Below are 14700 nucleotides of genomic sequence, written 5' to 3' on the forward strand. Positions count from 1 at the left end.
ATGTTTTTTTTTAAACTCTCGTGATAATGTGTAAACGAATAACTGCATACACGATTTCATGCTATACAGGTTGCGGTTTAAACTTCACTTTAAAACTGCGTGCTTGATTCGATGTCATGAAAAAGAATTTTAGTTTGCACAGTACATGACAAATTTGTGCTAAAAGTGTGCTTAAAAATCCATCACTTTAGTTTTAAAATGAAATCCCGTTTTATATTTTAAGATGTGCCTTCATAAAACTGTATCATGTATCCAAAGACATAAAAGGGGTAAAAATATTTGCTACCATCATCACAAGAGACTTTTTATGAAGAACAAAATGGAGGGCTGAACAAGCATAAAAATAGGATTTTCTCTGGTGCTATACTAATTTTACTAAATGGACCAGATATGAAAAAGAAAATCATTGCAAACAAGCCAACATCTTAAATGCTCGGTGTGTATTAATCTTAATAAAAATATTCTTAAGATCAATCCAGAATGAACATATTTCATTCTTATACTCCTGGATGTTCCTTTCAAACTCAAAATGTCACTTTAATGAATGTTTTCCATCCTAATTATGCCTAGGAAAATACAGTAAATATTATAAACAATGTATTACATTTTTTCCAAAGGAATCTGAAAACAAATGTACTTAAAGGGTATTGCTGATGTGTAATGGAATGGTAAGTTTGATGGGTGTAGGTCATAATTATCATATTATTTTTGAACTTGACACAGTTTTGACTCATAAGGTCATACTCAAGTAAGAAAGGTCAAAATGGAAGAGATGTGAAGAATAATTACAATATAAAGGTTAACTTGCTCACTGCTTTGTTTGTAGAACTGCCGTTTTTCCAATGACTTATAACTTTTGGAGACTTGGAATCGAAGCACATGGGTTGCAGAAAGCTAATGAACACTGATAAGCGCTGGTTCGTGCAATAATTAATTTTAACGATTTATAATTAACAACTGCGGTTTCGCTCAATTGCAGTCATTGTGACAGCAGGTGAGCATTTTCATTCTTTGCTGCATATGTCGTATATGTATCTGTTCCTGGAATAAAAAGAACAATTATGCAGAAGTGAGCTTAATTATTAACATAAAGAGTATAAGGAACATGTTTAATTAAGCTTAACTATTTTTTTGGTAAAATATTCCATTTGCTTTAAGCAAATGGGTCAAAACTATACCTCTTTTTATTAAAATATATTTGCAGTGAAAAATAGTTTATGAAGTAGGAAGGATATTTAGTACATGCTTCTTAAACATTTTTATTACATTTCCATTTAAAATAGTTTTCAGAATTTAAATGCAATGTTATGCTCTCTGAATACAAAGCTGAATCCAAATACTGTAGTATATAGATTTATTCTATATGATTATTTTTAAATTTTCCTTTGAAATGTAGATGTTTTATGTTAAGTATATGTTATATTTTCTTTAATAACCACAGTCTAATCATAAATCTGTTACTGCTCATTTTTAAAATTGTACATAAACAGGCTACGTGAGAGTTGTTTTTTTGTTATTAAACTTGTAGGAGTTTTCAAAGGGATTTTGCTCTAATAAAAAAATCAGTTTAGTCTTGCATTATGTATAATGGAACTAAAATGAAAAATAATGTGCAAAACAAATTTCACACCAGATGTCCACTGTTAGCATTTTCTAATCTCACAAAAAATGACTACGTATTTGAAAATCACTTCATAGATCTTAAGATGTGTTTTGGTGAAAAATCACTCACTTTTAAGTTATAGGAACATGTAAATATCCTATAGCTTTTATTCGATAAATGACCGTCAGAAATTTTACTGAACATTTGTTATACAATAAATGTTACAAGTAAAATATTACAATGGATATTTTCCATAGTATTGTCCCTACCTAATGTAGTTTAAAGTCTTCTGGTACTTTGCAAACTAAACAAAAACCATCAGGGGTAAATAAAGTGCATTGGTCTGATATTCTTATTGTAAAAATATCCTGGAAATGAGTTTTCTTTTATCTGCCAAATGATTTGGCAACATTTTTGATTGATTTCACCAGTATTTTGTCAAAGCAACTTAAAACTGGTTTATTCAGTTGGAAAGCAAGTAATCACTTGATTTGAATTTATTCTTGCAGAGTAAAAATTTATATATCAAGCATATACTCTTAAACATACACATAACACAAATAATGAACTGTGTGTTTTAAGCATCAATTTAGCGTAATACTGACAATGTAACAGAGGCATTAGAGTACGTAACTAAAAGATATTAGCTTTGACTTGTTCTTTATTGTGGAATACAATTAAAGTTTGATATTCTGACAATATCAGCAAAGTTTGGTCAATGTATTTGAATATTGTATATTTAATAGCAGATTATGCTAAAAGTGCTTACAATGTACTTGTTTTTGAGTTTGGCAAATACGTTTAAAGTTACTTCAGAACTAAAATACAAAATATACTGCTTTACAAAAGTTAGTTGAGAACATGACTAAGTTAAAAAAGCTGTGTTTAAAGTCAAATATGACAGCTTTTTGAACACTGACAGGATTTTGTTGACTTTATTATCCTTTTTCAGAAAGGAACTGAGATCTAAGTGATATACAACCTCGGACTACAAGTCAGACTGTGAGTATGTCGCATTTTCATAAATAAACATTTCAGTATGCTGTATTGGACATCTTCCTCCAATTGACTCTTTCCAAAATACTCATAATATTGCATAGTGACCAAATCCATATAACATACAAAATTATACTAATTCACCAAACCTGGTTGGTCCCTAGGCCTTTCTAAATAAGATTTTCCTTCCTTAAATTTTCTGTAAATTGATTTTTTTGCTAAATGTGTTTGTCTCCTCTCAGACAAATAGATTCAGATAATGTCTTGTAATGTGAAACATGTTAGGTTGTAGCGCTGAACTCCAGTTTCTCAGAAAACACTCCACAAAAATTAAGCAGTGATTCTAATTTTGCAGCCGTGCCAAAACCGATTAAATCAGATGTCACGTCAGAGCCTACCTTTCTTTGTAAAGTATTTTAGGCGTTCACAGTTAGATGTTTCAAGTATTTAAACACACTTTCACTCAAGGTGAAATTAAAAGCACAGAGTGATCTGTAAAAGCTGAGTGGTGCACATGAGACAGTGCACAAAATATTCCTGTGGTGTCTGCTGTGTGCAAAGCCTTTCTCTAATAGTTCCTGGTGCAAGGAACATTAATTTTATTTTTCTGTAAACATTTGCTAAATTCAGGAGTTTTGCTTCTGGCTTCAGGATCGTAGTAATTAGAAGTAATTCTCTGTGTGCACAGCCGTCCCTCAAAGTCCAGGATTTGGCGATAATACATGACGGATCAAGGGTTACCAAGGTGCTGTTGGTAAGGAATCAATGTGACGCTACAAACTGGACCACTAAATACTCATTTCCTATGCATGTTAGGTGCCCTAGCGGGGTTTCAGGCAAGGTCACTGACTTTGACTGCTGGAGTTTCTAATGAAATGAATTCTTTTAAAAAGGGGGTATGTGGACTGGATGGTCGACTATTTTGTAAAAGGACCCAAATTCAATCTGAATGAACCAGGAGGTCCACCTCGTTCAGAACTGTAGGAAAATGGATCTCTCTTCTCTGACAAAGTTCAGCCACTGAGCTGCAGCATTAACTTGTCTTCTAACAAGATTAAAATATATTTGTCCTGGGGATTAGCATACTTAAGTCCCCTTTGCCTTTTGGTAGTGGCAATGTGCTTTGATCTGTGTTGCGTGGCAAGAGCCTAGCTTGGGCCCGGCCATCCGAGTGCCAAGTGTGAAATTGGCCTGATGTCATCCCTATTCTTCACCTTTTACATCTTTCACCACTTTAATTATATTTCCGCCACAAAGCTCTGGCGCTTCATTGCATATTCAAGTTTGACTAGGAAGCATTTAAAAACTATGGATAAATAACTCAGTGGGGGAGGGGGACAGGACGGCTTTTTGTGTGGAAGACAGACAGGGCCCGTCAATACTTTTCCTGATATTCTCTGATTGGACTGCTTCTCACCTCCAGAAACGTTTGCAGGAGTGAAACTTCGGCCCACGGGCCCCGGGTTTCTGAAATTTGGCCCATGTGTTCGACGCCCGGACGTGTGAGGAATTTTTAAAACCTTAAAAGTCAAGAGGGGTTGAAAGAGAAGATTTCATTACAAGAAGTTTCAAAAGTGTTTCAAGCGAGACACGGGTTGTACACTTTTCTTTCCAGACAGCCTGTTAAAGGTAGACAAGCCGCTGTCCGTTGTTGTTCTGAAACAGTCAACAACTTCTAGATTAAAACCTCTTCAGAAAAAGTCATTTAAAAGCCTCTAAAGATATAACTGAGTGCCAAGATAGTTTTCCTTTTTCCTCTTGAAAGTTAAGTGATGAATGCCAAAGCAACTGAATTGCTGAAGCTTTCAAAGGGTTAAGTGCTTAAATGTTTTGTGGCAATTTATTTGTTTTGTGACAAAATAGTTTGCCTACAGACGGCAACTCCCCACCAGGAAGAGGGGACTGAAAATGGGGTGGATATGTATTGAACTGAGCAGGTTATGAACACTGGGTTATTGCTTGCTCCTGGTGTGGGAAAGAAAGACACAAAAATGGTTTTGGAGATGAAAACACGAAAACCACCGAGTTAATGAGATTCCTTAAAGGGATGTCTTGAATTCAGAGGTGTAGAAGTGCTGGGGGGAGAGGAAATGAACCACCTGCAGCTGTGACAGAAGGCTTTGACCTTCATCAGGGTCTCCTGGCCACAGACTCCATTCATAGCCAGTGTAGAGTGTCTGAGAAGCATGGGCCTTTTTCTGCACCGAGCTCATCAAGTCAGTGACCGTTGGGCGTTACTTCCACATACAAGCAGGGCAAGAATAGAAATGCAGATCAGTTCTTTAGCATTGAAGAGCAGGTCAATGCTGGGAAATGGTCCTCACAGACAGCTTCTTTTGTGCCAGATCTTTTCTGTGTTTGCAACTTTTTCTAAGCAAAATTTAGAAGCCTCAGGTAACACTGGTGTAGAGTGTGTTAACAATATGGAGCATAATAATGTGGCTTTGCGCAGTGCTTATATTCATGTAAGGGGGTGACACATTCGATAAACAACGATGAGAAAAATGCACGATTCGATGATAGTTCGGCATGCGTGTATAGGGGGTAAATATAGCCACTCACAGTGTGTGTAGCACCTTGTCATGACCAGTTAACTGAGATGACCAGTGTACTTGGAAGTTAAGAAAGCAAGTTCGGAGTTTTAAAAAACTGGTAGGGTAGTTTGGTGTTCAAAGTGTTTTGACGTTGAATGATGTGTCAGCAAATTTGATCAATCCTTAAAAATAACGGAACGACAACTTAAGTGTAAGAAATATGTCATTCTTATTGTCCTGTTATTTGCCTTTTTTTAGTGTTTTACGTGTACCGCCTTCGAGATATCTTAAAGAAGCTTAACGGTTTCGCCGAGGCTAAAGGAGCCTGTTACACATGCGACTAACCGAAATAGAAAAAGAGCTTACGTGAACCTATACGAAATATTAATAAGAGCGATTGAAACAAACATGAGATATTTAAAAAGAACCGAAAAAACTAAACGTGAGCTTTATGCACTTTGCTTTTCTACAAATGAAGTGTTTCGCACTTTAAAAATTGTCATCTAGGAGAGACGCGTTTGACTTGAGAACCATTTTTATCTTTTCTATTGAATTTTTCCTGTTTGCTGTAAGAAATAATTGTAAATGTAGCAAGAAGGTTGACTATTTTTAATATAGATTTCAGTCTGTACTTAGCTTCCATTCTGGATTTCCGAAGCCACTGAATATCATGAACGCGAAATAAAACTTGATTTTGATTTATTTCAGTTTATTTCTCAAAACGTTAAATGTTCTCAAACTAAAAGAAAAACAGCTTAAAGTATAAGTCATAACATGATCTGATTTTGAGTTGGTTGCGAACTATTTAAGAATGTTAACAGTGTGTACTTACTGTTTTCGACGTGTTGACAACGTAGATTCTGAGTTAGAGACAAATAAGTCAGATTTATAAAGAATATGTGTCATTGAAGTGTTCTAAGTATATCCAGAGCCCTTAGACATTCCCGAACTTCACAATTTGCATGCAATTACAAGGCAACAGAAATATGAAAATAATGGCCGCTTTCCCAGTATCCTGAAGTTTTCCAATATTTCTTTCAGTACCGATTACTTTCAATACATCCAAACTTTTTTAAAGCCTTTCCTTCTATAATTCATGTATTCCCGTGTACTTCCGTGCGTATAATATAATACAATCAAGAGCAGGCAACGTAGGGTTACTTGAGTGTAAATCAGGTCAATATTATTTTCTCTCTATAATGCTTTGTAGTGTTGGCTTTAATTCTCATTTATTAAAAAAAAACATCTCAGATTTGACACCACATCACATAATTAACGATGGTATGCTATAATTAACCTGTCATAAAACATAAACCATCATAACTGGCTTTTAGTGTTTAAATAACTTAGTTTACCAGACGTTGTCAGTTCCATGACAATTAGGTATTGATTCATCTCGTCATAGGTGCGCTCATGAGATACATCAAGTCAATTCTCATAACTCCCAACATTTCCAGCAGCTATTTTTCAATTCGTTGCTGCTTATGAATGAAAAAAAAACATAAAGGAAAATATGTGGATTGTTTTTGAATTATTTGAAACGGTAAACCCATTCATGGTTTCTATTTTTATACTGTAGCTTATATATTTTCGCATTTTATTTACTTCGACCGTGCAAATATAGTGCAGCGCTCTCAGATGAAAAAGGAGACATTTTCAGTGGGCTGACTCCATTAAATGAGATTGTACGTTTGCTCATATAAACATATTCTATATAATGTGTGGATGGGTGATTTAAAATATACTAGGTAACACAGTGACCTCTGGACATAAGCAATATTTTATTTAAGCGATGTATTTCTCTGTTTCCTTAACTAAAATGGATTAGATGGTTAGAGTTTTTTTAAGTGTTTTGGAAATACTATAATTTCTCGGAGTGAGCGATCCACGGTTTAAGAATACATTAAATGATATCTGAAAAAAAATCATTTGAAAAACGTGGGCCGCATATATTTTTCCCTAGTAATGCCAATTGTCTACCTTTGTCATTTTCTGAAACTTCAAAAATGAAATTATGGATCGTATACACTGCGTTGGAAACAATTATCAATATAATTTGTTACCCTTAAGATGTATTACACATTTGTTCTTTTTCGGAGTACTAGCCATATTTAAGCAGTTTTTAAGAATTATTTCGGCAGTTTTTTCTTGATTTTTTTTCCGGTAACTTGTTTTCTTATTTTGAGTCACCAATGAATGCTTAGTAACGATGCAAAACATACTATACACTATAGTATATACACTACCCCGTCGACCTTTAGATAATCATGTTGAAACTTCTAAAGAAAATGGTTCCTTTTAAAATGGTACATATATACCGTGTAGTTGTTAAGAACACATCAGTTGCGTGAAATTTTACCTGTTAAATTCTTGTTTCCTTGATTTAAAATATAGTAAAAATAGACGTATTTCGGAGGCAGTTATCACTGTTTTGAGTAAGGGAACACAACTTTGTAGCATAGATCTGGGCTACTTGTTTTGTGATTTTTTTTCTTAGCAAGTTAACGTTTTCAAGGTTGTGGAAACTCAAATCTTGTGGACTTCTCCACCCATAATAAAAAGCAGGGCAATATAACATTCACCAGGAATTTTATATCCAGTTATAACTTATTGGGAAGATAACTGAAAAGAAGGCTGAAATGTTTCAAACGTTATTAATTTGATCCAGATATTTTTTTAATGTAATTACCAAGAGAAAGCAAGTATTTCAAGCCAACTTTACAAAGGTACGTACAGGCCTACACTGCAAAGAAAATCACAAGACCTGACAAGCAATGTCTTCTCTCCCTTTTCTGTGCACAACTACGGTGATGGGTCTTGAAAAAGCTCCTTATGAACTAGTTCTTTTCAGATTCGAATAAATGAATCTACTTTGCATTTTATCCGAGTTTGCGATTTGTGTTTGTGTGTTTTTACAGACGAAGACAAAGATGGACTGCATCTTACTCTCGAGATGTGCTGCCCAGTCCTCTAAAGTGGATCATAATTAGACAACAGTGACGTCATTTCCGTCGAAAGGCGTAAATGCGTTTCTTTGCTTGCAAAGAAATATTTTCAAAATTGTAGTGTGTTGTGTACAGGTTAAAACATTCAACGCATAAACGTTTGAGATTTAAACCACGACCACGAAGTCAAACAGCTACAATGGCGCCCTTCAGTCAGTTTGAGGACTTGACCCCGCTACTTAAACTTGAATTCCAAAATAAAGAAAGATGTGCAACAAAGAATATTATCTTCGAGGTTTATTTGCTTTTCCAGTTCTGAGGAGGCAGTTAATTACACAATTAAACATAAATGATACAAAGTATTTACATTATATTTTTATACCAAAGAATACTTTAAAACAAACACATAAAATAAAAATCCATCGCGTTGTACTCAACGCAAATATTATTTTTTACATATTTCTCTATAGACTTTTTAGCTGTTCGAAGTGTGTCGTCCCAGCTATTAAAATAAAAGGCATTTTTGACACGACTAGAATGCATTTAATGTAATACTTTTTTTTGTTTTCAGCACAGTTCTGTTTCATAAAGAGATGTAAAAAGTTCACATTTGAACTTTTAAGGCAAAGTGTGTTTAGTTTGGTGGATTCAAATTCATACACACTTTTCAGATATACACTTAAACACAAATCACACAAAAAAAATCCACAATTTGGTATGGATACAGTCTAAAACGTAAAAACCTCATTTTAATGTCGTCGCCTAGGTTCCAGGTTTATACAGGTAACTTTTGCCCAGATACATCAAATTGCAGCTCTCGTGCACGGGCCCCAAAAACGTCTTCATTCACCAAAAGAAAAACGTTATTGCATGATAAATAAGTAGTGTAAACACCCCAGAATCTACTCTCGAAAAAGCAAAATGGGTCATTGGATAGATTTTCAATATAATCTATATAAATACAAAGTCAACAAATACTCAGTTCATTGCAAACAACAACAAAGCGGTATCCTTTATCTATTTTAATACACGAGGGAGAAACTTATTTGAATCCTTATCAGATATATTCGAACGTGCATAAACGTCCTTTGTTTGGGCACTGACATTATGTATGTCCAAGTACCAAGAGTTTAGCGTAAGAATATTAAATCATTGTCTTTATGCTAACAGGTCGTCTTCTTTCGGTCTTAGGCAGTGTTATATCAATGCGAACTTTTCGCACTACAAAAAATGTCAAATCATTGTATTGCTCTTTAATATAATAAACGTTTTTCCTGTTAAAAAGAAAAAAAATCTGAAAATGTATAGTTCTTGAAATACGATAAAACGGGTCACATGAAATCGGAGATTCGTCATTTATTGAATCTTTATTGAATTTGTGCGTTTTTAAAGCGTGTAAATGTTAAAATCGCGCCGATTGTTTTAGTCACATCTCAGAATTTAGAAAATGATTGCAAATATATTTTACAGCAATATACGTACTGAAACATTCGACTCGAAAACGTCCGAAGAGCATGTTTTCGATCGGGGAACACTCAGTTGACATGGTGACACAGTTACCTAGTTTTGATCACGCCAGTCTATGTTATAAAAACGTTACTGTGTTAGAAAAATACTTTTATTATTTCTTATTCCAACGTTACCCTGTTTGAACGCACATTGATTTCAGTGCCGAACGGATTGTGTATGACGAAATGGGCTTGCTTATTTTGAATTATTTCAGTTTTTGTCATCGTAAAAAGTTTTTTAAAAAAATTCTGGCACGCATTACTAATCGGTGATGTTTTTTTCCCCATAGTACACGCATAAGCATTGAAAACTCTTTCAAACAAATACGTATGGGCCTACATCAAATGTGTAACTGAGTCTCTTCATAAAATCACAACTTTTGCTTATGTCCTCGTAACACAATACAAAAATCAACAAAATCAAAACAACCAGCCAAATAGAACAATAAAACAATACGAAAATCAAACAAAAAATAAAATATCGCACAACAATCAGCAATTTATTTAAATTCACAGTTGCCTGAATGCAGCAGAAAAAATCTTTGGACTTCAGCAAGTTGGTTTTTCATTTTTCACCGTCAAACGTGTTTAGACGTCAAGTGGCCATCAAAAGCGCTTGGTATAAAATGTAATGAAAACACTCTTTTTTAAAAGAAGCATCTAAAATTTCAGAAAACAAACGACAAAAGTGATCATAGATTGAAAAACGTAAGTTTTTACAACACCTTACTTGTAAATAATATATACAGAATATTGCAGAATTATATCTGATACATATTTTTAAACCATTAATGCTGGTATATTTTATACACTGGCCCTTATTCTATGAAATTATTGCATTGTATATTTTCTCTGTTTTCTTTTAAGTTAATCGCTGTCTGATTTGTCATCTTTCGGTGTCGTGGCGTGATTGTACAGTCCCTGCGCCATTAAGTGCAAAGCCAGCGAGTTCTTACTTCCACTGGCTTTCTTAATTTTGGCTCGTTTGTTTTGAAACCAGATTTTGATTTGAGATTCATTTAGACTGAGTTCCTGCGCCAGGCTTTGCCTCCGTTGCTCGGTCAGGTACCGGTTTGTCTGAAACTCAGCTTTTAGTCTCTGGAGCTGTTCAGCTGTGAAGGCTGTCCTTGGTCGCTTATCCTCTTTGCTGGCGGTTTTCTTCTTTGGTTTACGAGAGCGGGGTCCTGTGGTTTATGAGAGACAAGAAACGTATAATTAGGCTTTCGGCTTTCAAGAAACACACATGGCTAACGGCGGGCCTGCTCGGCGACTCCCTTACAACTGAACATCGTCAAATTCAATTGGGAATCGGTTTAATGTTGCGAGTCCTTCACCAGCCCCTCCTTTCCTTACAATCCCCCCCTTTAAAACAACAACAACAACAACAACAACAACAACAATTTTTCACATGTACAGACATGTACTCTTGTATTCGGGGGCTATTCACACATATGAAATGTGTTTCGACTGGTATTGATGATGAAGAAGAAGGTGGTGGTGATGATGATTACGACTGTGATTATTATTAGTAGTAGTAGGAGTTGTGGAGTAGTAATGATGGCGATGATGATGATGATGATGATGATGAGGCAAATGTATATTCAAGCTAAAACACAAACCGCTTCCGTGGAGAGGGAGAGCTGGGGAGAAGGAGGGTGCTGAGAGTGGACGTGGTGTGTGCGTGCGCGCATACTGAGCGAAGGAAAGGAGGTGCGCGATTGCTCCCTGTAGCCATTGAACTGCGAAGTTCATTCGACAAGGTAAAAAAACAAAAAAAAAACAAAACAGCCGACCCGTTTTTATCTCCTGTAACATCTAAATCACAAAATCAAAAAAAAAAAGTTCTGAATATAGGCTGCTGATTTTGCAACCAGACGGATTCTACAGAGAGTCCGAGAACACGTCCGCTGTCCGTACTAATGCCTGAAACGCGTCGAGACGGGTTTAAAATAACATATTTGCCCCACTCGTGGATTTCTCCCATATATAGGCCAAACATAGGCGTGTTCCGTAGAAATGTCAAGCACCGGAGCCTGACATTTGATTGTGAAGCACATCATGATGCCGTACCGAGTAAGCGCTCGTATTACAGCAGGCCCTTAAGTTTGATCGTATCGAAATCTTAATTTTCACATTTTGTTTTGGTGAGGGACGACGACGACGTTATCGATCCTAAGGTTGAAACTGTTATTAAATAAACAGTACAGTCAAATTCTGTCAGTGACGAAAAGAAGTTGGGTTTATCATAACTGTACAAAACAGAAAAACTTATAAATAGTACAGTTTTGATTTATTTCTAGTTTAAACCAATTCAACCCGTTAAATATTTGAAATCTTTTTTTTTATTTCAAGGGAACTATGCGGGTTTTGACCTAAAATAAGTGTAATGTCTGAATAGAAATAATCAAGGCGGAAAGCGGCGAATTAATTGATGAAAAGTCTTGGAAGGGAGATGAAGGGTTTTCTTTGCTTTTCCGTACTAATACTCTTAAAAAGCGTTTAATATATTCAGGGCAAACGAAAAGTTCAAGTTTCGAGATGAAGGAGGTAAACGCACCCACGCTCAACTAAAAAAAAGTTATACATTGTTGTTTTTTACCATAGAAAATAAAAACAATATCTTGAATCGTGGATTGTAGTTAATAATTTGCGAGTGCGTCAATTTATGTAGCCTAAGAATATATGCATATACGCCTGTTAGCATCTGTGTTCCTATTGCAATTCATAATTTGTACGAAAATACGCTTGGTATAGAAGGCCTACGCCTTTGTCACAAAATATGCTAATTAAATATTAACAAAGGCTACGAGGGAACAATGGCGCAAAACTACATTTTCATTCCTTGAAAAACTCCCCGCTACTCATTTTATTTTTTAAAAAATACCTCGGTTGATGTAACTGTCTCTTTAAACCCAAAAATCGTATTATCCACCACACTATCGTATTCGTGATGAATAATTACTGAATTTACAGCCTTTAATGTTTATCGTATTTATTTTCTATAAATAGGCTAAAATGAGTTTTGCAATTCCAACCTTTTTTTGACTGAAAAATGTTAATTTAAATAATACATTTAAAGTAATTTAACTACTTCAAATGTGAAAGCAGTTATTAATGAAATTGCATCTTAAATTGCTCAGATTTTCTTTTTAATCTAGTCAAGTGTTATTTTCAGATTTAAAAACACTGCGAATAATAACTTAATGTTTTTTTCGGATATAAAAAAAACAAAACAACACAACGAGTGCCTTTAAAAAATGGGGAAAAATGCATTCTAAATAAAACAAAATAAATGTATGCGCTTATATTTAGGCCACTTAGAATACTTTCAAATGTTATGTAGTAATTTTGATTTATTTTATGATCTGATATTTTCTAGCACTATAGATGTTTTAAAGAAAATGGATCATTCTACATAGAACTCGGCATCTTCAGTATTATGACTCGTTTAATAATATCCCTAATGGAATAATATTTTTTTTCTGCGGTTTCACAGGCCAAAAATGCGAATAATTACGACAAGTGATGCATTTGCCTACAGAAATCGTAAAGGGGAAAAAAAAATTGGAGCTCGACGTGCTGTGTCTTTAACAGGATTCGAGGTTTCTGTGTTAACAAGCCCTCCTTTCCAGTGCACTGGGTCAGCCAACCAGATAATTTCCAAACTATCATGTGAAAAAAAAATCAACACAAGTTTCCAGGAAATCACTGGTTGGCTGGTTATTTATTTATTTTATTTGGTGGTGGTGGTGGGGGGGTGTCTTTTTTTTTTGTTTTGTTTTTAAAGAAATAGATATGGAAATCCTCAGAGACAATGAAGTCCGTGGTGTATCGAGTAAGTATCTGGACGCGATCGCAGATTCTTACCTGACGAGGGCCTATCCGAATATCTAGTACAATAGACCCAGGCCGGCCAAAGCATAGGCTGTGAAGGTGTTGTCGAGCTGGCTTGGGAGCTATCCGAGTCCGAGCTTAGACACTGTTCACCACTTTCTCCCCGGGAATTCAAAGGTTCCTCGATGGCAATATCGCCTTTCTTTGCCCCGTTGACAGGGTGCGGGTTGGAGCTCCCTTCTCCTGCCACAGTCCCTCCAACCTGCCCCGTCCCCGGTGCCGAGGGGGTGAGGTTTTCCCTGCGAGAGGCATGACTCTGATCGCGACTGAAGGTTACCTCTTTCCTCCGCCCGAAGTCCGGTCGCAAGATGTTATCGATGAAAAAGTTAGTAATGCGGTGCGGCAGCTGAAGGTTCCCCGGCGCTTGTAAAAGTGGGATAATTGCTCTGTTGGACTCGTCTCCCGACTCTTGTGGGTCCGCTTCTCTGTTACTATGATCGTTTTCTTCCATAGTGATACACTTTCCAATTCTCTGTCTTTAACCCCTTTCTTGCTCTCCGGCACTCAAGTGTACAATCAAATTCCAGTTTCAAGGGAGATTTCGTCTTACTTTTCCACCTTTTTTTTATTTATTTTTTTAACAGAAGGAAAAAAAAATCTTTTAGATATCAACTCTTGTTTGTTTGGTTTTTTTTTTTAAACACCGAGCACCCCTTTCTTATCGTTTTCACAAAGAAAAAGCATAGTTTTTTTTTGTTCGTTAATTCCCAAACTGGACTGTCCTTTTAATTTCTTTCCTTTTAAAAAAACACACACATTTTCACGTCAGCCAAGTCAACGCGATCCGTTTTCCGAGTGAATCCAATAGTTGTGCTTCAATATCTAAACTAAGGTTAAATAAAGAGGTGCTAACTGATCCTGAAATACTTTCACTCTGGATTTTTGTTCTTATTTTTAATACGAGTCCCCCGGGTGACGTTGCAGTCCGGTATCCTAGACACGTGCCTTGGACCAATGGGGTGCGAGGAATTTCACCACGTGACACCGTGACTCTCCGCTAAATGACAGCACTCCAGTCCTCGTCTTTACTCCCTTTTTAAAGCTATAGCGTTCTCATAAAAAAAAAACCCCAGAAATGAGCAAAAAAAAAAAGTCCCCGTGCTGCTTAGCAGCTGAAGACGCTTCTGGTCCACTACAGATAGCAGAGTCCTTCTTTACCATGCCGTGATATGACACCACGTTAACAGACTGCTGAAATGGACATATACAATGGAATATAC

At 35.8% G+C, this 14700-nt stretch overlaps 1 protein-coding gene and 1 long non-coding RNA gene across 2 annotated transcripts; one reads left to right on the forward strand and one right to left on the reverse strand.

The window, feature by feature from the left end:
* The first annotated feature begins 2466 nt into the window (after positions 1–2466).
* Positions 2467–8360, forward strand: LOC148657497 (uncharacterized). The gene is made up of 2 exons (XR_015940982.1): positions 2467–2605; positions 8052–8360. It is a non-coding gene; the product is annotated as an uncharacterized LOC148657497 (long non-coding RNA).
* On the reverse strand, positions 8361–14401 carry LOC148657498 (homeobox protein engrailed-2b-like). The gene is made up of 2 exons (XM_088643861.1): positions 13454–14401; positions 8361–10770 (listed from the first exon to the last, which is right to left on the reverse strand). The coding sequence occupies exons 1-2, from the start codon at positions 13929–13931 to the stop codon at positions 10454–10456; spliced, it is 795 nt and encodes a 264-aa protein (XP_088499987.1). The 5' UTR covers positions 13932–14401; the 3' UTR covers positions 8361–10453.
* Positions 14402–14700: the final 299 nt, after the last annotated feature.

The sequence above is a fragment of the Lepisosteus platostomus genome, chromosome 8 (assembly GCF_059453375.1).
Source record: "Lepisosteus platostomus isolate fLepPlt1 chromosome 8, fLepPlt1.hap1, whole genome shotgun sequence".
NCBI lineage: Eukaryota > Metazoa > Chordata > Actinopteri > Semionotiformes > Lepisosteidae > Lepisosteus > Lepisosteus platostomus.

Coding starts and splice junctions, on each gene's coding strand:
- LOC148657498 (XM_088643861.1), bottom strand. CDS start 13,931: ATGGAAGAAAACGATCATAGTAACAGAGAAGCGGACCCACAAGAGTCG. Junction 10,771..13,453: donor TTCGGATAGGCCCTCGTCAG/GTAAGAATCTGC, acceptor CATAAACCACAG/GACCCCGCTCTCGTAAACCA.